This window comes from Pipra filicauda, unplaced genomic scaffold, assembly GCF_003945595.2.
Source record: "Pipra filicauda isolate LSUMZ 115617 unplaced genomic scaffold, ASM394559v2 scaffold10_size6260569_pilon, whole genome shotgun sequence".
Taxonomy (NCBI): Eukaryota; Metazoa; Chordata; class Aves; order Passeriformes; family Pipridae; genus Pipra; species Pipra filicauda.
This window is the reverse complement of record NW_024103541.1, coordinates 2229250-2254572: the sequence shown is the minus strand read 5'-3', so window position 1 is coordinate 2254572 and position 25323 is coordinate 2229250. Positions and strand designations below refer to the sequence as shown.

At 42.2% G+C, this 25323-nt stretch overlaps 1 protein-coding gene across 1 annotated transcript in view; it reads right to left on the bottom strand.

Moving 5' to 3' along the window:
* Positions 1 to 25323, bottom strand: part of PDIA5 (protein disulfide isomerase family A member 5) — a 100982-nt gene that overhangs the window by 34241 nt on the left and 41418 nt on the right. Inside the window, exons 9-12 of the mRNA XM_039382183.1 lie at positions 21967 to 22058; positions 21791 to 21862; positions 17232 to 17368; positions 25 to 95 (exon numbers count right to left, since the gene is read on the bottom strand). Coding sequence (XP_039238117.1) covers positions 25 to 95; positions 17232 to 17368; positions 21791 to 21862; positions 21967 to 22058 — 372 coding nt within the window. The remainder of the gene's footprint in view (positions 1 to 24; positions 96 to 17231; positions 17369 to 21790; positions 21863 to 21966; positions 22059 to 25323) is intronic.

Sequence of the window (25323 nt, the reverse complement as noted above, 5' to 3'; positions counted from 1 at the left end):
ATATAATAAGGGAAATTAGCTTACGTCACTGGCTACATGAAGAAACTCTGCAGCCTTCTCATATTCTGGCTTCATTTTCTTACAGTGTCCACACCCTGCCAAAAAAAAAAAAATCCAATTAAGTTGTATACGCCATGGTTATTCATTGACCCATCTAGCCATTATCAAAATCCAAAACCATGCAGTAGAGATTTACTAGAATTCTGTATGCATTTTACTTACATTATTTGTAAAGCCTTAGTATGACTTAGGATCTTTTCCAAAATGGCCACAATAGTTTAAACAAAGAATTTAATCAATTAAAAATAACAATAAACACCCTAATTTCACACCCACACCTCTCTCCTTACAGAAATTTGTCAAGCCCATTGCTTCTAACATGCTCTTGGTCAAGGCACAACCTCACCCATTTCAGTTTCCAAATCTTTATCTGCTTTAAAAAGAAACAACACAGTTCCTCACGTGATTTAGTGACTTTCAGCAGAGGCTTACACTAGCACAGCTTAACAGACCAATGTAATTTGAATTTAACTGCACTGATAATAAGCCCCATTTTACAGTGGTGCAGCATGTCCCTTTAGCAAGGACTTGCACTGATTTAATCACATCAGTGTAATTACACCACCACATATGTTCCCAACATAAGCAGGGTCTGTAAAACCGAGATAATGGTGCTTTCTCGCTTGTGCGAAGTTCTCCAGAGATCTGCCATTACTTCACTGCTAAGTGCTGACATCACAGTAAAGTAAAATGAATGCATGGGCGAGAAAAGCAGACTTAAAATAAATTATTTGGGTGTAAATTAAACTGCTTTCAGCCGCTGCAGTTGCTTCCAGGCAAGCTGAACTTTCAGGACCAGGTGGAACTCGTGCCGAGCTGTGACGCTGCGCTTCAGCACCTCCAGCGCGATGCTGGGCCTTGGTGGCAGCCCCTTCATCATCCCCAGGGGTCAAGGGACCAAGCACCACCACAGCCCCTGCAGGGACACTGCACACGGACTGAGTGGGCAAGACAGACACCCGGGCAGGGCGAGGGCCGGCTCCTCCAGCAGACAGAGACGCAGTGAGCTGTAACAAGGCGCCTGGCACAGCCCTGACACCGCACTCGCCTGCCCAGTGCACTGTAATCCCAATGCAATGCCTCGCTGCACTTCTCCCTCTTGTTTGCAGCAGCAGCCAGCTTGCTTTCCTTAGCTATTATTGTTGGAACGGGCACTTGAAAGCCCAGACTTTGCTGAGCTTTTGAAAGTTGTATCAGAAGATATGGTGAGAAATGCGTTTCAATGTGGCTCCAGCAAAAGCCATCTCTGAGGTGTACAGGGAACACGGCTGGGGCTATTTTTACACCACTGTCTAAAAGAAAATAAACCAAGGACTCTGAATCTCAGCGCTGCTTTGTTTCCCTCTAATGGGATGACTGCTGAAGCCAGCAGACACAAACCTGAGCCTGAACTCAACCAGACAAGCATGTTTCATGTAGCACAAGTTAAAGAGCTGCGAAGTGATAGGACATCCAGGTGTAACTTCACCAGAGCAAACAGGGACCTCGGCAGAGCACCAAACACCACACCATGAAACACTTTCAGGGTGTGTTTATAGAACAGGGTGTACATTTTAATAAAAACTGCAAATCCCACCTGAGAATTACAGCAAATACCCAAGCAGTTGATCGCAGACCAAACTCCAGTTCAAACACCACCTACAGTCCATTCTGCTTGGTCATCTGCACAGTGTCCACAGCATTAATGAGCCCCACATCATTCTTTTATGCAAAAAACAATACTATGGTAGGAGCAGCAGAGCAAGGGGATCTCAGTTGGAGGAGAAAGCTTTGCTTTAGTTTTACACAGTGGTGTGATCATGTGCCACCACAACGGGAACCTGATGCAACAGCTTCAGAGGTGAATTCAGGAAGAAACTGGAAAAGGCTGAGGAAAAGTTACTGTCTCAGCACTGCTTGTCTTGGTTAAGAGCACAAAAGAGGCTGGCAAAATGATTTATTTGCCACCCACAGAAAACTTGCAGGCATATGGCTTTGTGGAAGGGGCTGACAGATCTCTTTGACACCTGCCCAAGTTGATTTATTTCTCTTTTTAGGAACAGGGAACTTTATTTATTTTGTGCTCTTCCTCACTTCTAAACAAAGGGTATCTCGAGTGCCAGCTCAGATACCGGGGAACCTCTCTGAATTTAGCTTGCTCAAATTTGTACAAACAATACTTTTCTGCAGGGCTAACTTCACCTTGGTGGGCTTTACACAGTGTATCCTTCAGCCACAGCAAGGTTCGTACTGTGCTCTAGCTACGGTATCCACACAATATTCCACAACCATTAATTAGATCTGATCAACCAAAGGCATTAAACAACCGGAGTTTTTCACAAAGCTCTGCAGAGAAGAAAAAAAACAAAACAACAACCCAGGTGTACTTTGCCTAGGAAATAAAAAAAAAATATCCAAAGCATCTGAAATTCATGTAAGTAATATTTTGGATAAAGAGACCAAGACCATGAAATGTCACTGTTCTGTGTTCTTTTGTGAACATCACAGAGACACAGTGCTACTGACTGCCACAAAGCTAACTCACTCATGCTTAAAATAAAGGGGAAGCAGCATCAGGTCTTTAAAAGGCACTTAAATGAAAACTGAAGTCTTCAAATCTTTATTGTGTAATGCTTGTTCTACCCCTGACAGAGGATAGCACGATATATCAGCCTGGAAAAACAGGCACCACATTAAACTGAACCTGAAAGAGGGACAAGAAATCTTAAGAGCTTCTCCCACAATAAACAATGCTTCCCTGGCCATCTTTATGAGAATTTTGCTATTATGTGCTACAGCCTGCTTCCATCTACCATTGCAGAAAGGGAGAGATACAAATCAGAAGTCAAACCTTCAAACTGGAAATCAATTAATCTCTTTTATGATTATTTATCCTATCTTTGAATAATCCTGTGAGGATTGCCATTAAATTTTCGAGGCCGATGAAAAAGTTATTTAAATGAATTCCAAGGTCACTGCCTCAACTTTGATTACTACATTAGGTTGTTCAGCAGCAGCTGCATCCCTCTGTGCTAAGCTCTTCTAGTTTTAGACGTTTTCTGTTCATAAAATGAATGGGTAAATAACAACAACCCTCCAGGCCCTTAGCCCAGATGCTCCTGTGTGCTGTTGGGACAGGGAAGGAAGCCCACAGGTCTGCAGTGGGCACCTGTGATAGATGTGCTTTTAGCAGATGCACAGTTGTGTTAAGTGTATACTGACATTAAAACTAAAAGACTGAGCAAGGGAAGCAACTCGTTCAACCCCAGGTGAGAAGAGAAAGGTTGCAGTCAACAGTCAACCCAAGGATGCCCCGAGCCTACTCCAAGCACTGACATCCTCTGAGCTTCTGGGGGTCATGGCTAGTGAGAACACCCAAGGGACTTGTAGGTGTTTATCCAAGGGGACTCTCACAGCCTCGGTCTTTTGTCTCAGAAGACAAGTAGCTGCCCTGGAGGTGCAAGTCAGACTTACTCTCCATACAGCAGCCCAAAACCAGTCAGGATTTAGTGCCTGGCTCTACTGAACAGTTCCTGACAACTCCTCTGACCTCTCCACATATCATCCTACTCCTCTTGCACAAAAGGACCTCAGGCTGCAAGGCCCAAGGCTCCAACAGAAAAGAGCCCATGGATTAAGCGTAAAGAAGAAGTGTTACGAGACAGGAAAAAGAAGTCAAAGCTTACAACAATCAGTGCTAGGGCATCTGGTATGCACCCTGGGTAACCATTTCTAAAACAGATGTCTAAATGAAGAGAGAATTCTGCTATCCTAGTTTATTTATAACCAATCTTCTCATTTGCACTGTGCAGACAGGCAGATAAGCAGCTTCTTCCTTCAGTGTAGTCACTGTCACACAGCCTAGCTCAGTTGCACCCTCAGACAAGGGCAATCAAAGGTCCCCACATCACCCTGGGGACAGATGTGGCAGACAACAAGTCCCTTCCCTCCTGAATCCCACCATAGGCCATAGGACAACACTCACTCAGCACTTTGTCCTTTACCCAGTGTGACCACATGCAAGTGCAGAGGCAAAAGCCACGTGTGGAGACAGCAATGCTAAACTGAAAGGGCGAGGAGCAAATGGACATAGGAGAGGCTAACAAATTCATCAAGCAACTGTTCTTCTGTGGAAATATCTATATTTGTTTACAGCAGCCTGTTTGGCACCTTGGCAAAGACTCACAACACACAGTTGCTCTAAATGTTTTCAGAAGTGAACTAATGCAAGTATTTCTACTGCTAAAACCAAGTTTTGCCTGCAGAAGACAACCAGAAAACCAGTCAAGTAGCTCTAGCTAAGCTCCTGAATATTCTGTCAGAGTGCTGTCCCAAGGATATAAATCTCTGTTTCTCTGTCATTTTAGGACTATATAAACAAACACCACGCTTTTGGTCATGTCCTCTCATTTCAAGACAACATTGTCTGAGGATCTGAAGTGTGTGTGACAAGCAAGAGATAAAAGATAACATCCAGGCAGTTGTGAAGAAGCAATTTCTGACATGAAGAACCCTAGAGGTAAAATAAATTGCAAATAAAGATTTTGAAGAACCATTACATTTCTGTCATCAACAGACTTCCTGAATACTGTTATCATGTACCAGCTATTTATTGTATCATGCCAGCTCTACATCCATCTATAGCTGCATACCAAAAATACCTCTATTACCCTGATGAGAAAACAAATTTGAAGCACAAAGCATGTCCTGCTTTCAGCAAATAGGCCACTGGCAGTTCAGACTACACTCACAGAAGATTTACAGACAACTTCAAGAAAGAAAAAAAAAATCTCAAAAAGTTCAGATAGCCTTTACTCTCTAAACATTTAATACCTGGGGATAACATCTTTGGTATCTCCATTCTTAATCCCAGAGGAGCAGTGATCTCGCAACACAGCAGAGCAGCCTGTTCTTATGTGTGTCCCATTGTTAACTTTGAACATACACCTGTACATACAAAAACAAGAGTATGTACATGGAGGGGCGGGAAACACAGTCCTTGCAGCCAGGGCAAGGATACACACAAATCCCAGCCTTCTTATCACCCATGCAAGAATACAAATATGTTCTCTTCTGCTATGGAAGCCTTTAACATGCAAAGACTTCTTATGCATCATGTAAAAGAGTAGCTCTCAGGTTTGCAATGAGGCAGCTTACAGTTCCTTCACTGGTATAGAAGAGCATAAACTGCAACAGCTGCAGATTCCCTTGCATAATTTAGCCATCTGCATTGCAGACATCTGATGGAAAATCATCCCCAAATTTGGCAGGGAGGGAGGATGACAAAAGCAGCTGTTTCTCCCCGCAGTCACAGGTACAAATTTGCAACTGTGTTGGTTGCACGTTCACTTAATACTCATAATGGTCAGAGCCACCAGGCCATGCCCAGATCTCCACGTTTCTGCTTTAAAAAAAATTTTACAATTAAAACAAATCACCTTGTGAAGGATCAGGAGCTGAAAGAATTTTGTGCATCCTTTTCCCTCTGGGTACTTACTCCCACCAAACTGTTCATCTCCTCCTCACCAGCAGCACTTCCCACCCAGGTATAATTCCAGATACTTAAAGACAACAGTGTTTCAAGACTTGATGCTTTCTTATAAGATTAAGAGGAGCATCTTCAACGTCCTTAACATGATATTGAATTCAAATTTCCAACAGCTAGAAATGTTGGCATACGTGCACAAATTCAGATTCCCCCACCTCACCATTGTACTTTTAAAGGTAGGTTTGATTTGACCAGGTATTACATTGCTTAGGGATCAGTGACAAGCAAACAGCTTTATGGTTTTACAAAAGACAAAGCCTGTGAAAGCCTGGGAAAGACTCTGGGGAACTAGAAATACAGAATTAGAAGGAAAACACTTAAGCAGTTCGGATTATTGCAGTCATGCTACATTGATGCAGTCGCAGCCTAACGCCTCGGCTGCGTGGGCTGCTCAGTTCATCCCAGAGACAGGAGAGCAGTGCAGTGTCTCGTCCACATCATTATCACCACCTCACTGGCACTGCCACAGCCTCGTAGTGCATTCAATCTGTGCATGCAATGAGCTGTGCAAATCCAATCCCAGCATGGGCACACAGAAGAAAAGTCCCTGCCTGTTTCCAGCAGCTCTTCAGTGTGAAGTTGGGGCACAAAATGATTACAAACTGGTCATCCCTTCTCCTATCCCTCTGACTTGCTGAGGTGGTAGTGGCCCCACCCCAGACACCATCTCATATTTTCTATACTGGCATCACTGTTTTACTCCTAGCATCACTGAAAGTGCTCGGCAGAAGGGTCACAACAGCTTTAGACAGCAACAGTATGAGTTAAAACTACTTATTTTTAAAAAAGACAGTTGGATCACTGCATTACCTAAATCAGATCAAACTGAGAAGAGAGCTTAACTAAATGTATCCTCCAGGAACCCTGTCTGCATCCATGCTGTGTTCACAGCTCTGGCAGAAGGGTCACCTTCAGCCAGCAACAGACCTTGGGAGGGGAAGGCTCACCACAGAGGGAACAAACATGGGGCAGGTTCTGCAGGACAGCCAGGCAACTATTGGCAAGACAAGAGGGCATGGTCCCAAGCTGTGCCAGGGGAGGTTTAGGTTAGATATTAGAAAGAATTTCTTTACAGAGAGGGTGGTCAGACATTGGAATGGGATGCCCAGGGAAGTAGTGGATTCTCTGTCCCTGGAGATTTTTAAAAAGAGACTGGATGTGGCACTTAGTGCCATGGTCTAGTAACTGCAGCGGTAGTGGATCAAGGGTTGGACTTGATGATCTTGAAGGTCCCTTCCAACCCAGCTGATTCTATGATTCTATGGGATTTACAAGACAACAGCTCTGATGAACTGCATAACACATGCTTCTGCCTTCATTTCTCGTCACACTGAAGCATATCTTCTTCTGATGTAAAGGGCTCAGACAAAAGGGTGAATATGCTCCAAGGCTAATATCAGCCACAGGCTTCTGCCTCCCAGGGATTCCTGAGAGCCAAGCAGGGAGAGATATTTCTGCTCCATCTCACCCTCAGAGTGTGTGCTCACAGGGAATCCTGGCTGTGCCAGGCTCCTGAAAGCAGTCTTTGAAAAAATATACCTCCATCTGCACAGCACAGAGTCCAGCATGCATCCAGGAACAATCTTTAAGCTAATCAACATCTTTATGTAAAACAAACTAAACCCCAAAAAATCACACGGTTCCTCATTCTCATTCCTAATGTGGTTTCAGCTTCCAGCTATTGGAGATTACACTGCATGTATATATACCCTCTTAGTCAAGACTACATGGTGCAATTGGTAGAAATCAGTGTTGGGAGACGATGATGCCTCCTATCATCCCTCCTGGGAGGGAAAAGAAGAGAAGGAAGGTGCATCAGCTGGCATTGGGAGATATGAATTACACTTCCTACACCAGCTTTGAGGAACATGGCCCTGAGTAGGTGTTGAAAATTAATCTTCCCTTATTGAAATGTGAAAGAGAGTTGCCTTAAGGTGAACTTATTGAGAGTTTATGAAAAATACCACCACAAGGTTTCCTTCTCAGTAAAACCAGAATTATTCTGCATCCAAAAAAGACTTCCCCCCACACCTTCTCCACTGCCAGGTGAACAAAAAAATTTTGCCTTGGGGAGGCAAGAGAAGTTGCACTGCTTTTCCTCACACTCTTATCCCACTATGGAAGACTTTAAGCTTTGGATTTAGCAATGAAAATGCCAGAGAGCAGAGGTTAGATGAAATAGCTTTGGATGTTCAGCTCACAAAAACAGCATAACAAGCAAATTACTTCCTAGGATGCAATTTGTATAAGACATCAGCAAAATGGATGCAATGCAAAGAAATCTTCCTAAGAAAAGTACATCCCAAAGCATTCAAGCTTATGGTGCACAGGCGTTAAAAGCAATACTGACACTGGCTATTACTGTGAAGATATCTGTAAAAGTCAAGTATCAAGAAGAGATACTATGAAGAATGCACACTTTTTGTCCAAAATCAGAGCAGAAGTGCCTATCAACTGAGATCTACTCACCTACTTAGGAGAAGCATGCTGGGATGGTCGGCCAACCACAAGCAGTCAGGACCCCAAAAAACACAGCTCCTCCATCAGCACAATGCCTCAGTATCAAAGCAATGGATTCATTTATTAGTAGCTCAGAAAGACAGCATCATTTGCCAACCCACCATCTGAAAGGGCACAAGGAGTAGACAGGCAGGCAAGCAATCTTTCACTGTACGTTTCTCTGTTCATTATTTATTCTTTACATAAGTTCTCTACTCTACCTTCCACAGAATAAAAATTGAAGCCATAAAGTATTTAGGAAGATAAACTTGACAATGAAAACTCTAATGGTAATGATTCAAGTAGCAGAGATACTGTAAGGCAACTTCCAAATGAGAGCCCTGCACTGTATATTGAGCTTATCCAAGCAAGGAAATTAAATTATTTCAGAAAAAAGAAACAACCCAGTGGTTAATTCTTAAAGCTAATTCCCACTGTTAACCCATCATTAGAGGTAAGCAAAGTAAATCCATAAAAATAAGTTATGCTTCATTCCTATCAGAACTCACCACAAGAGCATTAAAGGCTTATATGTACACTGGGGTCAAGCTTGCAGGAGGACAGTGACCCAATTCACACATTCAAATGCAGACTTTTAACAGCTAAAATTACCTAAGTCCTCTAAAAGACCACTCTGAACACCTAAATAATCTATAACAAATACCCAGAGATTGGGAGGACTCTCCCTTCAGCTGTCGCCTCTCAGCTATCCCTTGGCCGTAGCTACACCTTTGTAATCATCTCAAGCGGTAAGGACTTGTTAGGAGAGAGGGAAAGCAGTACCAATGTGAGAAATGAGGCAGCAAATCCCCAAAGAAACTAATGTTCCCTTTACACCACCTGCCACGCATTCACAGGAAGATTTTTTTCCTGCTTGGAATAGCCTTTGCAAATGTCTTCTTTAATAGAGAAACTAATTGCTCCCTACTGGAGGCGAGCATACAGCAATGCATTTGAACAAATCTACCAAATTTCACAAAACCCAAGTATATGCAGCTCAGCTCCTTTCCTACTACCCTGCATTCTGCCCTCGATGCCCAAGTAAGTGATTCAACGTACACGCTGTGTCCCCAGAACAGCACCATGCCACAAGGCAAGTCAAGATCCAGCCCAAAGGTAGGGCAGCCCAAAACACCACAAAAGCCTGGGTTTGCCACTCTTCCTGTTGTGAAAATGAACCAGAGCAAGCCAAGGCCCCTCCCTTCAAGTCTTGGCATGGGCTGTAACCAGTCATCAGCTCGAGCTTTGATAATCTTATCTGAGCTGTGTGCTTACCCAGTAGCAGATGGGATTTCCTAGACTTGGGGGCCCAAAAAATGGACATCTGCCACAAGCCAGGGAATACTTCCTTCACTTTGCAATGTTCACATGCCTTCCATACCTCAACTGTTGCAATACTGGAGCAGCTTGCAGTCTGGGCATGGCTCGCTAGATAAAACTCCCACGCAAGGTGAAATGTTATCTCCACTTCACAGATTGGAAACTGAGACAAATATTTAGTGACTTGGGTCATGACTGTACAAATCAAAGCAAGGCAAGAACTAAACTTTCACATCTCCAGGCCAAGACTATCACTTTTATCACTGGATCATCCTTTTTTTTATGATCTTACTCTGCTCAAAGAGCACAAACTGCTTCAAAAAGACAATAATCTCATATGAAATGTGTGCTCCAGCATCAAAAGACCAACACAAAAGAGACAACGGACTCAGTCATTTCTGGCTTCACCCCTTTCATTAGGTATCCGGTCAAGTTTTACTGCACAAGCTAGTTATTAGGGTTTTTATACTCTTCACATTCCTATTTATACTAAATACCACTAAAAATCTGTATTGATTTTTATTTTTAAATCCTCGAGAAACATAAATGGGATTGTCATTAAAGGAAAAATCCATGTTGGGTTCTTCATCTTCCTGATTTGCTGCCTTTTCAAGAACTTCTGTTTTAATGTGTGATTAAATCTCCCTGAAAATCATTCCTGTAATTAGTTTAATGAGGTGGGTCACGGCACCGGCAGGTCACTGCACTGAACTGTTTATAGTCCCTAAGATTTTTGGTGATATTCAAATATCAAGCAACATCCTACTGTAGACTTACATGCTTTTAAATACTGAAGAACCTAGTCAGTGTCTCCGACCTCCTCTCTCTGAAATCAACAGTCAGAACTCGCTCACTTTATTGGAAGCAGATTCAGAAGGCAAGAATTTACCCATTTCTAACTGGTTTACATGAAGAATATATCTGCTCCAAGAGCCTGAGAGTAACATTCAGCTAAGATGTACATACATACAATGAACAGAAAGTTGGCATAATTTATGCTTGCACAGGGAAGCATTTTATTATACATCCCATTAAAAATACACTAAGGCAACATTAAAATTAGGAACCTATGGGATGTAGAGAGTCAGGAAGCACAATTATGAAACTGAAGCAGATCTCTTCTCTTCATAGATCTGTCCAGACTCTTAAACAGCAACACTCATCATCCAAGTGCCCTTACACAACTCTTCCGTTTTTTCGGTGATCAGGGCACCGCAATAGCCCATCCTCACATCTGCACTGCTTCACCAAGAAACCCACCAGAGACAGATGCTGCCTATGACCTACATCACAGTCCAGAAAGCCTGCCTTGTTCAAAGCTTTCTGTAATTACTCTGAAGCAAGGAGAACATTTTCGCAGGGTCTAGTGGGAACAGGATTGAGTACCTTGACACATAAATGTCTCCTTGAGTATCATCCCATGGAGTGGAATACACAGCTGCATCACAAGGATACGGCATCTGACAAGATTCCAAATACATAACCTGCCTTACACACTACAAACTCCCAGTAATCCAGACCTGCACAGGTCTAACAAGAACAGCTTCCCAGCCACCTACCATTTCTCTTTATCCCAGAGGCTTTACATCTGAAGGCAGATGCCAAAAGCTCTCTATGTAGTCACTGAACACAGCCAACGTTTTATTTTAAAAATGACAGATGTCATATACGACAGGGACAAATAAAAATTAAAGGATATTTCCATCCATTCTACGTTCAAGTGCTGCTTGATATTTGGATAACCCGCAAGCCTTTAACCTCTACTGGTGCAATTGCACTGGATGATATTAAAAAAAACCTTTGATTGAATAATGAATTAGCATGGAAAACCTGTATTTATTTACAAATAATTTCATTTTTTTCTTTATCAAAGGCTGGCAATGTTAGGCTGCTGCTGACCTGTGCTAGAAAGGCTATTTTTTTCAGGCTGCAGAGTAGATTATTCTTCAGCCTTTTCAACTCGTGGTCTTTCAGTTGATGCTGCCAACATACATCCCAATTAGTGCTTGCTGCAATGTACTTTGCTTTCATAAGGAACCAGTGGGGGTCTGAAAAGGAAACTCATTTATTTATAGTTGCAAAACATGGTTTGAAAGAAATAGATTTGATTTCACGTGCAGATTTTGGGTTTGCTTTACTTCATAATTAAAGCAAGCAATGGATTCCCACATCCTAATCTCACCACATGCAGCAGTAAGAAACAAAAACCAGGCCACTGTAACCAATGATGGTGTGCTGGCAGGGAGAGATCCAAGTCCACTGCTTAGTTAGAAGCTGGAGGCCTTCATCTTGTACTAGGCTAATTGGTTGGGATTCTTAATAAAGAGTTCACAAAGTGGCTTAAAACCTTGGGGTTTAATGCAAAGGAAGGAGGGGGGAAGGACTGAAGGGTGTGAAAAGCTGTTTTTCAAAGACAAACTGATAAAACCACTCCCCGGGCAATTAAAAACCTGCACAGTTGAATAGCTGACTTTGGAAAGCACCAACTGCATAATTTACAGGGTTCGTTTTTAAAGGGAGTGAAAATATCTGAGGATAGGAAAGGAATTTCACAGACATTTCAACAACACGTCAAAACTATGGTGCATTTTATAATTTCAAGATTTATTTTTGCCCTCCCTTCCACTGGGAAGAAGCAAGCAAAGGTCTATTAGGCTGCATTTTCTCTGCCTTCCCTCCTTATCAAGGTAGGAAAAACCATGATGGTTCCAATATCCTACTAAGGATATTGACATTTTTTCTAACCTTAAGTCCTGCAATCAGCTTATGTAGCCTATGAAGAGGCCTGGGAAGAGCACAGGTTTAACATGAATTTAAGCTCACATACAAGGAAAAACATTGCAGGAAAAAGATTTTAATACTTTAATCCTTTAAAAAGCAAATGCACACTCACACTAACAGTACAGCCAAAGCACCTTTTTCTCCTCTGTTACCTCTGGCATCAGTACTGGACCACAAACTTCGCTCTGGCTGATGGGGTATGAGAGGGGGGCAAAGCAACCCCAAGCAAACAGGGGTGACTGACTACAACTACCAATTAGCATCAGAGACTACTCAGATCTGTGCTTGCTGAAGGCACACAGGGAGGCTACAGCTTGTAGTGGTGCCAGGACATTATTCTGCATCAGGCTGCAAGAACAGGTACGTTTTAAAGTGTCGGCAATGTCACTCGTGTTAACAAAACATAATGAAAGTAACGCCTGTGCATGAAAATCAGACACTTTTAGAATCCATTCCTGAATTGACTTCCAATTCTGGACTTTAATCACCATTCAGTAGCATTTGAATTGACTTATGAGTGACTTGGTTGGGTAGAGAAAATGCTAAGAAAAATGTAGAAAGGCAAGTGTGTGGGGTTTTTATCCCTTTGACACAACAGAGTCAGAAAGACTACAACACTCACTAATTTAGCAAATATTTTGGACAGAATTATTTTAAAAATTGCATTTGACTCAGCAAACAGTTTGATGGGGAAACTGAAAACACAAACAGGGAGCTTTTCTTGTGCTCAAGTGACTCGGGAGCATTTAAAGTCCCAGTGAGTCCCCATGTCACTTGAAGCATTTAACAACACTTGACTGGCAGCATAACCCATATTTAGAGACATTCAGAACCCAGCTGTCATCTTGGGCATCTAAATAAATTGATCAGCTGTAGGCACAGTTATTCGAGAAGCACATACAGACATGGAGCCCTTACTGTCATTGCTAATAGAAGCCTATCATAAGCTGCATGGGTGCCTTTAGCTATGTTATGGTACAGAAATAGCTTTAGTTGGTGCAAAAAATCCTCTGTTAAAGGCTTGGAAATAGGCCTGCTAATGTAGCTCTGCTATCTCATGTTACCAAATATGATCAATCCAAGCAGAAACTCCAAATCCTTAGGGAGAGAGGGACGTTTCTTTGTTCTCTTGTATAGTGCAGGAGAACTCTGTTTTCATTTCACCACAATGAAAAAACACTTCAGATGCCTGCAAAACTCCAGTCTGGATAAATCCAGGATAACACTAAGCTCACCACCAGAAATTATGAAATTTCAGCAAAATGCTTAAGTAAGGAGCACAACACTGCACACCCCTCACAGATGGCTGGGGAGGGAGAGCTTCTTCAGAGCCTGACTGTCTGGGTCGCTTTTTACCTATGCTAAATATTCAGATTTATTGAACATCCTCTTAAGGGCTTTACAAAGGAGTTTCAGAAGGTTAAAAATCCTGCTTCGTGTCCCTACTGACCTGCAAAACGAAAGCAGGATGAACTCATCCTGCCCACCCACGCTCGCCCACGTTATCTCAGGGCCGGCAGTAACGACCCGAAGCAGCCCAGCTTCTGTTTAATGGTTGTGATACATTATTGCACAAAATGTATGAGGCCTCTGATCTCAAGAGGTGAAAGTTGCATGCTGCAGACCTTCCTGATGTGTTCAAATCACACGTAGCTGCTCTCGTGAACTTAGTTATGCCAGGTAGAAACCACAAAATGCTGCGATGCCTTTGATTGGGTCAGTAAGTGCAACTGATTGTAAATAATTATAGCGTGGTCCTCAGGGATGATCATTAGTAGCCACAGGCACGGAGACCCAATTGGCCACATTCATCACAGTGTCTAATTGTGCAGTTCACAGGTATTTACCTGGTTCTGTTTGGTTCAGCTGTCTCTTCAGCACTTGAGGGGCACGGTGCGGATAAAAAGCTGCCAATTTCCTGCACACCTTTTCATACTACACTCTATTAATGTACTGGCCACCTGAATATGCAATTAAAGCATCACTGAAATAATTCTCCTCTAATGAAATAGCTTCTCATGAACACAAGATTGAGTGTATGTGTGCTGGTTTGGGCTGGGATAGAGTTCATTTTCTTCACAGTATCTGGTACAGAGCTATGATTTGGACTTATTCTGGAAACGGCGTTGGTAATTCAGGGATGTTTCAGCTATTGCTGAGCAGCACTTAGAGAGTCCAGGCTTCTTCTGCTCCTCACCCCACCCCACCAGTGAGGAGGCAGGGGGTGCACAAGGAGTTGGAGGGGACACAGCCAGAACAGCTGACCCCAGCTGACTACAGGGATATCCCAGACCATACGGTGCCGTGCTCAGCACACAGAGCTGGGGGAAGAAAAAGGAAGGGGCGGACATTTGGAGTGATGGCATTTCTCTTCCCAAGTCCCCATTATGTGTGATGGAGCTCTGCTTTCATGGGAATGGTCAAAAACCTGCCAGTCAATGCAAAGTAGTGAACAAATTCTTTGCTTTGTTTTGCCTGTGCATGGCTTTTACTTATTCTTTATCTCAACCCATGAGTTTTGTCACCTTTATTTTTCCAGTTCTCTCTCCCATCCCACCACAAGGGAGCAAGTAAGTGGCTGTGTGGGGCTGAGTTGCAGCTGGGGCTAAACCCAACAGTCTGCTAGAAAAACTCCCAGTCACATGTATGCTGTATAGTGACACAGGGTTTTAAGTACGTGCTAATTCCAGGCCAGTATAGAAATCCCCTTGCTTATTCTTAGTTACATAGAAGTATATCCTGTGTTATGGGCTATTTTGCACATCTGTTTCCACATTTTTTTTTATTAATACATAATTTTTAGAAAAAACTCTCTCATCCTGAGCTACCAAGGTTAAAACAAGTAAGATGTTTGCTGGTCTGCTTCTTTTACTGGAGTAATTTATCTCCTAATATTCATAAGGTGACTCCATTAACACATTTACGAAGTGCTAAGAGAAGAGCTTTTAATCATGGAGATAACTGTTTATGATAGTTGTCTGTCATTAATTAGTTTGCAAGCCTTACACACTCTGCTGAGGATGCCCAGAGAGGATTCTTACAAACACAGATCTTTTACACATGATCAAGCTGGATTCTGCACATAGACAATACGATTACCACCTGAATGTAAATAAAATGCCCCAAACATTCAAGCTACATTTAAAATTGAGTTGTTCTGGCGAGGAATATTCTTTATCCCAATTCTGAGAAGCTGGAAAATGTTATCAGAAGACTGCAAAAGCCCAATTTAGGCATTTGATTTACTTTTAAAACAGCATTTGCCAAAGTACTGCTGTACCTTGGTACAGAATGCCACCTAGTACAAAACATACCTAGCTGGAAGTGCCCCTCCTTCAAAATAGGTCATGTAATATCATTATTCCTAAAACTGTATTATTTGTGTTCTATAAAATATTAAAAAAAACCTAAAAACCAAACAGAATCCTGTTAAGGTTTATAACTAAGTTGAACTTACTAGAAAATCTGATTGTAATTGTATACATTAACCTATTTTTCATCTGGCTTCCTAAAGGAATAAGGTTTGCAGGGCCAACTGTCTATTTCTTCCCCTTCTTCCTCCTCCCAAATACATGACTGGATTCCTTTGCCCATTTACAAACTCAAAAAAAGGTAAAGCTTTTAAATACTACTGAATTTCTGTAAACATACAGAGATTCAGGGCTAGAGAGAGGGGACACACCCCATACTACTGTGCAGAGAGAGGGAAAGGAGAGACATTTAGGAATTACATGTCTTTTTGGCAGCAGTTGTTCAGCCAAACCAGCAAGCGCACAGCTCCTGAGGAGCAGCAATCCATGCTGTCACTTGCACACCGGGGTGCATGGAAATCTAGGGAAGGAAGGATTTGGGTAATGAAGGATAACTCCTGAGCAAACCAGGCTCCATCAGTTCTGCTACTTGTGTTTTGTTTTTCAGACCATGCATTAATCTCCGGTCCCACTTTCATTAGTACAAATAATCCAGTGAACACAGCGACAAAATAGCAGTCACCTGCTTCAGAGGATCAAATTCTCAGACATTTCATTGGGCAAAGGAAACTCATTATGGTATGTTTTTCAAATGAGTCTTATGAGCAGACCTTCAAAAAGGCATTTTGGAGCTAACTCCCGCTGGCTTAAAGGGAAACAGGATTTCAGCCTCTGTGCCAAGACCCTCAGCTGTGAGCACACAGGCTGCCTCCAGAGTTCTAACCTTTAAATCCGTGCCCCTGAAAATGAACATCTCACCCAAGTGCCACTGCCAGCACAGCAGTAAGGGGAGGCAGAAGCTGTGTATTACCCAGCATAGCATATTTGACCTGAACTGTCCATCGCAGACACAGTCAATTGGTAGAACCAGCTATGTAGCTGAAACAAGTTACATCCACAGTGAACAAAGAGGTTAATGAACTCTTCCACCCAACACCATACAGGACAATGTGGTTGGAGCAGCTTTCTGAAAGCAACCCACTGCATTTTATTGGTCAAGCTAAAACTTCAAGCAATGAAAAAGATCAGCCCAGTGCATTCTCACCAGAATAGTAAGTAGTATCACCACCAAATCTGCATTAGTTTTAAAAAGGCCTGGGGACTTTCTGAACTTAGACCTAGTTTTCTAGCATCGCCAGAAAAACTGCGGCAGAGGAGTGAAAATGCTCAAAACAACACAACAGCAGCCAAGAACAAGAACTCAGGAGCTCATGGTTCTCAAGTTGTTCAATCAACCAGAGTTGTGCTTTGAAAGCAAACAATACTGAAGAGAAGCTGAAAATGGGAAATCATGCTGTAAAGTGATGAGTCCTCTAACTATTTAAGCATCATTACATTCTTCAATTATGTTTTGACTCAGCCTACAAAGTGTCCCTCTCCCAGCAGCACATCTCCATCCTAAATGTGAAGTCAGCAACTTCACAAACATTTCATGCCTTTTGTATTTAACAATCATCACAAACAAGAAAAGCCTGGACTCTGAGTTCAAGGTTCTGTGAAACTTCCAAGGAAAATCATCACTGATTTTGTCAGCAAGCATTTGGCTCAGAGTACAGAATAGAAAACAAACTCACATGGTGCATGGAACATCACTAGCACAGATGAATGGTCTTTTATAAACTTGTCGAAGTCCTCATCAGTCAGGTGATAAACTACATTTTCTTCATCTGCCCAGGGAGTCTCTGGAGGCTGTGGCTGAGGTGCCTGTGGGCTACAAGACAAACAGACAGAGCTTAAAAGCAGCTTTCTGGTGCTAAGCAGTCATTTTGGCAGGTCAGACTGTAAGGAACCACTTTGTGCAGATATTCACACATGTGTGACACACCAACCCTACTGAACAGCTTCTCTAATTGTACCCACCCAGAAATCACAAGCACTGAAATGCAGATAAAACTGAAGGAGGAATAAAAAAACCCACAAGAAGCTCATGAGGACAGATCAGCAATGGAAGGGGATGGAGACAGGAGATAACCAGACTGCTTAGTTATTACATTACAGAAATCAGATGCATTTTCTATCACTCTTTCACCCTTCTCAGCAGGATGCTCCCTTTCTCACAGCATTCGTACTTTGTAGTTCACAGAAGTCATTGCAAACGAAAGAAAAGAGTAGTGAGCAGAAACAGCCAATTTAACCCGTCACCTTGGATACTGACAGCATGATTAGGGCCGAGAGAGAAGGAAGGAGGTGCAGTGCTGGGACCATGAGCCAGCTACACACACCATTTCCCCAGGAATATGTGGTTTTACCCTGAACAGCTCTTGTGGCCCAGAGAAGCATCGCTCTGTCCTCCCTCTCAGTGGGCTTGTAGGCCTAACTCAGCAAACCTACTCAATTGCACACTTAACATAAAAGGTGTTATGTTCTACCAACTTCAGTATGATTGCACATGAGTTTAACTGTCTTTGATGGATCAGAGCCACAGAGACTACTCAAAGACACAGTGGCAAGTCTGGAAACTGAACCTGAGCTCCTCTGGACCAGTTCAGTGCTCACCATCCCACTGAACAATTGGGTTTGGCTTTTATTAATGTACAAGAAAAAGATAATTTGGCAGCTGTGAACTAAACTATGGTAATTGACATTTTATTTAATAAAGCAATGTTCACAGAAAGGATACCCAAACACACCAACATTGGGTGCCAGACTTTGAAGCTATTTTATCGTTGCAGTTGCAGTAATGAGTTCCAAATACCCCTCAAATTCCCCAATTCTCTGGCAAAGTACAGGTCTGGATATGACCCCACCTCTGGTGAAAACAGATTTACTATTTTTGATTAAAATGTATTATTGTGTTATCTGCCTGGAACAAGGAATGGCAAACAGATGATAACTCATTTATCCCACCCTGCTCATTTCTAGGCTGAAAGTCTAGTTTGATAAAAAAAGCAGTGGAGAGATACACAGATTCAGACAGCAAATTCTGTTGACGTAAGCAATGGGTATGATCCAAGGATATTAAGCAATCCATGCAAAACTGTGATGCACACTTAAACTGCTGCTTATATGATAAATATAGTGAGAAGCAAACATCAAAGCAAAGACTGGAGCTGCACCTGACCAAGCAGGGGAGAGAGACAAAGAGGCGGGTCCCCGTCCACAGGAGTTTACTCTCTAAAAGCTTAGCAGATAATCAGTTTGCTTGTTGCCAAGCCTGTAAGAGACCAATAATCTCCAGGTATCCTGGGAGAGTGAAGGCTTTCCAGAAAACATCACGGCACGACCGCAGATTTGGGAGCTGGGCTGAGTAGGCAGAGTATGATGAACATGGACACAGTGTCTACAAAGCACTGGGAGAATGTGGTGTTTAGCACGACCTGGCATGACCTATTTCAGTCAGCAATTAGAAAAGCAGGGCACTGGACGTTTATTCAAATGGCCCAATTTAAAATGCTACGCATGCTAATAAGCCTACAGCGGAGTGGGTAAGAAACACCTCAAGGCCTGGAAGAAGCAACAAGCAAAATGTAAAATGTTATTTAAAACTGACACAAGGCACATCCAACACCTGATTAGGATGACAGAAGTCCGGAAGAGTTATCAAAAGCTAATTCAATTAAAAGCACAGAACAAGTTCTTGATTTAACAGAGTAGCTGATGCTAAAGAAGGACCTGAGAGGAATCTATAAAAACAGCAAGACAAACTAAGCAGCTCTTGAAGGCAGCAAGAAGTTGTCTCTCTTACCTACCATTCGGCTGATACAGCTGTGTATCAGATTTAACAAAAAGAACAGCGGTATGTACAAGATAGCACCTCTACTGTTACTGTGTGTCAGATTAAGGCTGTATGATGGTTTGTCTCTAACATCTCATGAAAACATCTGAAACTACATAACAGTAGCCAGTGCCTATTAGAAAGAAGAGAGAGGTTAAGTGTCTGTAAGACTGATGCATTAGCACACTTCAGCACAAGAAAGAAGCACCTTCAATAAGTAGATTAAAAAAAAAAAAAAGGAGTTGGAGCCCTCCGAACTATCAGTTCTTGTCCTGAGAGGAAAAGGCATGGACAACATCCTTTCAATAATTTAAATAATTCTAACTTTCACTAAGTCATATCACGTCCTCCCCCCAAAATCAGCATAAGATCAAGTACTTTCAGGACCTTGCCAGTAACATTTAGAAAGAAAAAAAGCAAGAAGGGGGAGAAGGAAAAGAGCTGCTTTTCTGCAGTGTACCTAGTGTCCACAATAAATAGGCCATTTCATATGGCTCAATGTCTGCTGGATTTGCTTTGGAGAATCCATGATGACAGCACATGCATGCAGAGTATAAAAATGCACTGGCTGTCCTTGCCATGGCCCTGCCTTGCCCCTGCTCCAGAGCAATATCTTGCATCAGTGTGACCTCCTTATATGATTTTAATATTACACTATTCTGAAACGCAGCCTATACACCCTGTAGCTCTCTAACTACACTCCTTGGCTTTCCTAAATCCCTTGCCATACCATTTGACTACTTGTACTGCAGCTTCCTCAGAGTAATATAATATTATGTATGTAGCAGATTTACCCCATATATGGTTTTAACTGCAGCATCAATTACTGGCAAAACATAAGTACACATAATTTCTCAATGCAGTTTCCTTAAAAGTTGTACTTATTATACAAAATAGAGGCACAAGGCTACTGCTCAGATCATCGTTTGGGAAACTAATAAGCATACACTAAGTGAGGACAAACAGCTGTCTTTAGCTCTGGACTGCTGAAATATCAGCCAAAGCCCACAGTGGCTTGTTAGCAGAGATTATCATTGGAAAGAGCTTGCAGCTGTTCTGCTTTGCCTCCAGTAGCTGTGTTCACTTGCTGTCACAGCAATGATATAAAGGCACTGCACATTACCGGGATTATCTGGATATTATGCGGGCAGACAGGGGAAAAAAACACCCCAAACATCTAATGTTTCACATATGGTAGCCAAGAGATAACCACATCCTTGCAGAACTGAGAAGCATAACAAAGTGCAGGTGATGAAGGCATATCCTTGCTCCCAGGGCTGATCATCTCCTTAGTGTTGCTGGAGTTGCCATCTTGATCTCTCACATCTGAAGATTTAATCGACTACATGAGGCTTAAAGACTTTGGCTAAATTCCTCCTCTTTGATCCTCTGGGCAGTACACATGCCTCCTGATGCAAACAGGAATGATGCTGTCACTTCATTTGTGGGTTCCAAATCCTGAAGCACTCAGTCTACTGCTGCTGAAGACCCTGGGCTACCTGCTAACCATACGGACATCCCCATCATAGTCCCACTGGTAAAGTAAGATACATTTATTCTGAGCCAATTTTGCTAAGCTGTATTATTACAATAGTTTGCAACAGTCTGTTCCTTCCCATGTGTTTGTTTCCTTTTATTAGCTTCATTTCAGTATTGTTTCCGTGACTGCAGCAAACAAGGGAGGGTTACAAAGATGACATCATGCCCAGGGCTCACTGCTAACGGGATTTCTCCAACACCAGGCTATCTTAGCTCTCTCAGCTTCACTGACAATGTGGTGATCAGCACCAGTTAAAGAGCAGCTGTACACACACTTGCACACTCTTCCTGTGTCTCTGTCTCTCAGTTGCTAGTCCCACAGGCTCATTCAACCCCCCAAATGTTTATGACTGCAAATAGTGATCTTTAGGTAGAACAAGATGCTTTCGATACTTCGCCCCATGACAGGAAACAAAGACGTAAAAATGACTACCTGTCTGAGGTGTCTTGATTCAGTTTGTCTCTGCAAGACACTTTAAAGGCTTCAGCTAAAGGCTGAGGAACCAACAAGAGCTGCGCACTTGGTATATACATTTTTAATAAAACAACAGAAGTCAAACGCTTTGCGAGGTATTAAGTTCAGGCACCCAAGATCACTGGCATTTTTAACGAAGCTGAGATCTGTGCATCTGCATTTATTTTGGTCCACCGTCAGTCTCCCATTATAGACAAAATGCAATTGTGAAATGAAAGGCATGCATGCTAAAAACCAAACATTAGGCAATCTCTCTGTATGAGTTTAGCTGATCTCAGCGGGGTAGTTTTGTTTGCTCTTCTGAGCGGAGGGAACAAGGGAGAGATGTCTGTTCCTAAACCATTACATTCTGTAAATAATGAAGAGTACATAAAAGGTGGAGTGCATGAAGTTCAATGCCTTACTTTTTCAGCCACTCTGCTATATCTGCTGCAGTAGCACCAAAGTTCTCAAAGTTGAACAGGAACTTTCCTTTCCTGTTAAAGCAACAAAACAAGGTTCAGTCCTTGCCCTGGAAAATAAAAACATGCAATTATAGAAGAGCGTATGATCTCTAAAGTAGTAGCAAAACATAACTGACTCAAAATAGCAGATTGTAGGATATCCCCGGACATTGAATTCTTCCTTTATCCTTTCAAATTCGGCAGAGTAAACATTCATTCCCGCAAGAACCTGGAAAAACAGAGCATAATCTTACAGATTCTTACAATACAGCAGGAATATCACAACATTTGTTTGAAGGTTTAAGTAAAAATAAATAAGATCTGGACGGATTCTGATTTCATTCATACAGCTGTCAAGCAAGAGGATCTCTGTAAAAGGCACTGAAGCTTTTCTGGTTTTGTGCAAGGGGAACAGAACAATACTTGAGTCTAATCCAGAGGAAACACACACCGGTCAGCATGTCACCTCCTCCTTGCTCTGGAAGCATCTCTGTTTCTTTTTATTCACCCACTAAGAGAAACACCTAAAGGGATTCTCTCAATTGCACTATTTGTACTCTGTGCATTTGGCTTTTAAGCTACAAGTGTAACCACTTTTTTTTCTTTTCTTCCTCTGCAAGCAGGAAAAAACACTTCTTAGTTCACATCCAAACATTAGCTAGGACACAAGAAGTTCCACCCTCAGCTCTCTAGTTTCCACTACAGCAATGAATTTACAATCTCAGCTTATGTCCAGAAGCTCTAACCAACCAAGCACTGGCATTATCCCAGCTCAAAAATGCACTTACTGAATGGCAAGGGGAAATCAGCATTACTTTGATGTGAAAATAAAGCATGCCCTATTTCCATGAGCTCAGGAAATATCACATGGCATTTATATGCTTTAAATATGTTAACTTACGTGACTGGTAGGGTATAATGAAAGTTAAGAATTAACCTTGTCCTAGAGATATCAAAAGAGGGGCACAGAAGCATAGTAGCTTTTCAGATTAGCATGTGAAACAAAACCCCTCTCTTACCCTTTCCTTACCTCTACCCCAACCCATCCTCCACCTCAACAGCCCTTCATCCTGAGCTTCAGGTTCAGGGCTCCTGTGATTTATATTGTGTCCTGTGACTTACTCTGTGCCCTTTCTAAATGTCTTCCAAATATTTTTTACTTGAAAATTGGAAGATGGGACTGATTCTGAGCTTTTGTGGGTGTGCAATTCACACAGAGGTTGTTCTACTGTCAAACCTGCAACCAGAGAGTTGCTGAGATACCACTTCCTGATTAACTTAGTTTAATGGCATTGATGGCTTAAATCATTTTAGCAGCAGGGTCTTAATCCAAACCCCTCCTCCTTCCCTCTCCAAAACCAGGATTTTCTCCTTCCAGCTGAAATGCCACATCAGAATTTAATACCATGTTCCCGACTGCAGCAAACTGCACAGACCAACCAAATGTGCTCAGAGCCAGCATGAAATAAATCTTAAAGCAGAAAATCCTCATTTGAAGGTCAGCCTTTTCTAAGAATGTGCTGGAAAGTCACAAAAAGATACTTTGTTTTCTCTTCCCTATCCTGAGAAAGGATAAAGTTAACAGAGAAGAGTACAGTAATAGGGTTTATACTTGCTGGCCAAGTCTCTCACTTTGAATTTTCCTTGTAGTTCCAAGAACCAGACTGATTTAATTCATATGAGATTATCTAGACCCAATTCTCCCTTTTCCTTGTCCTCTATGCTACACCTAAGGGCAGGTAAATGCAATAGGATCAAGATACAGTGGTTGTTTTATAAAGCAAGAACAAGGTTTCTTAACTAATTCCCTAATAAACACCAGTCTACCAGATTTCACATTTGCTGTGAACTTTCAGAGGATTCCCAAGGTCTTAAATAGGCATTCCCAGCCATTTCATATACTCTGCTACAATTTCACTGTGTCCATCCAATGGTGATTGATATAAGTCAATAACTTGGATTCATTCTGGTGTTCATACACTTTATGAAGCATAATTAGCAAAAAAACTATTGCAATGGGATTCATTTTTAATGACAAAAGTAACAGCTATAGCTGGCCTATAATCACAGAATTATGCAATATCAGGCTGTCAGAGACCACCAAAACACACCTACTACCCAAAGCCAGGATCCTCCTGCCAGATGTTCAGCTAATCTGCTTTTAGCAAATGACTGAATGACTCCAGCTTCAATTTGAGACCATTACCACTTGTAATAGCCACTGCAGAAATGAAGATCAGATTATTCCTTTCACCTCTGCAGTGACATTTGACATATTTCAACACTTACCTGCTCTCCACCAAGCCACCTATAACCTAAACCAGCTCTGAACCTTTCCTAGCTCCCTCCCCATGTCTTCACAGCTTCTGACCATTCCTGCTTGACTGTGACCCTCTACTTTGCTTCACAGTTTTCTTCATGGAATTATTCAAAAAAAAAAAAAAAAAAAAGACAAGCACCAAAGGAGGAAAGCTCTTAAGCATATTCTCAAGCTGGTCTTTACTGAGCAGAACTGGCACACTCATGAAGTCCATGGGCATTAAGAAGATGCTGAAGTGCTCTGCTGACCACCAGTTTCTCCCTGCTCTGGGGCCACAGTGCATTGGTCACAGTCACTCACCAGAGCCCACCCAACCCTCTAACCACAGGAACACCTCACGCCAATGACGAAATAAGCCCACTTCTTCTGATTTGGCGCCCTTTTTCCTTCTGCACTGGGTGCAACGGAATTGCAAGATCTAACCAGAATATAAACTGAAAATACCTCTGTGCCCTCCTCTCAGTAACAGTCCTGGGACAAGAAACAACTAGTCCCAAGGGAAAACAGCGAGAGGTACAGTTCACCTTTTCATTTTTACAACCTCTTAGATAGGCAATACTGCGCTTAATTTTCCTGCTATATAACAGCCATAATCGCTTTTGAGCCTGGTACACCCTGACAACTAATGACAGGTCAGATTAAAAGGCCAAACCTTCAGCTCATCCAAACTAATCATAAACTTTCTAGCAAAGTCTGATCTGGAAGTCAACATCACTCTAAGGTACTCCATAAATAATTTATGATGGGTACGGCACACTTAACTTTAGAAACGGCAAGTTGTGTACACATCCCACTCAGGAAGCTAATTAGGTCAAATTTTGATACACAGACTGATTTTTGTGAAAGACGCAGGTGGCAGTGCCATAACTGGACTTTTCTCTGAACTAATTCTGCACCACAGCACTCCACTGCAAAAAGTTGTGTCCCAGCCCTGTCCTCCACCGTGCAGGATTAGCCTGGATCTACAGAAACAATTTCCAATGAGGAAGGAAATACTCAAACTAGAATAGATCTAGAGTTTTAATTCTCTGGTCTGAATTTAATAAAATGAGCTGCACACGGACAAGGAAGGGACAACTGTAGGAGAACACAGCGCTCTGCACCATGCCTAGCACTGGCACTGTCCCTGTAGGTGATCTTTACACTGCTAATTCCTGTTCACTCCACACCTCAT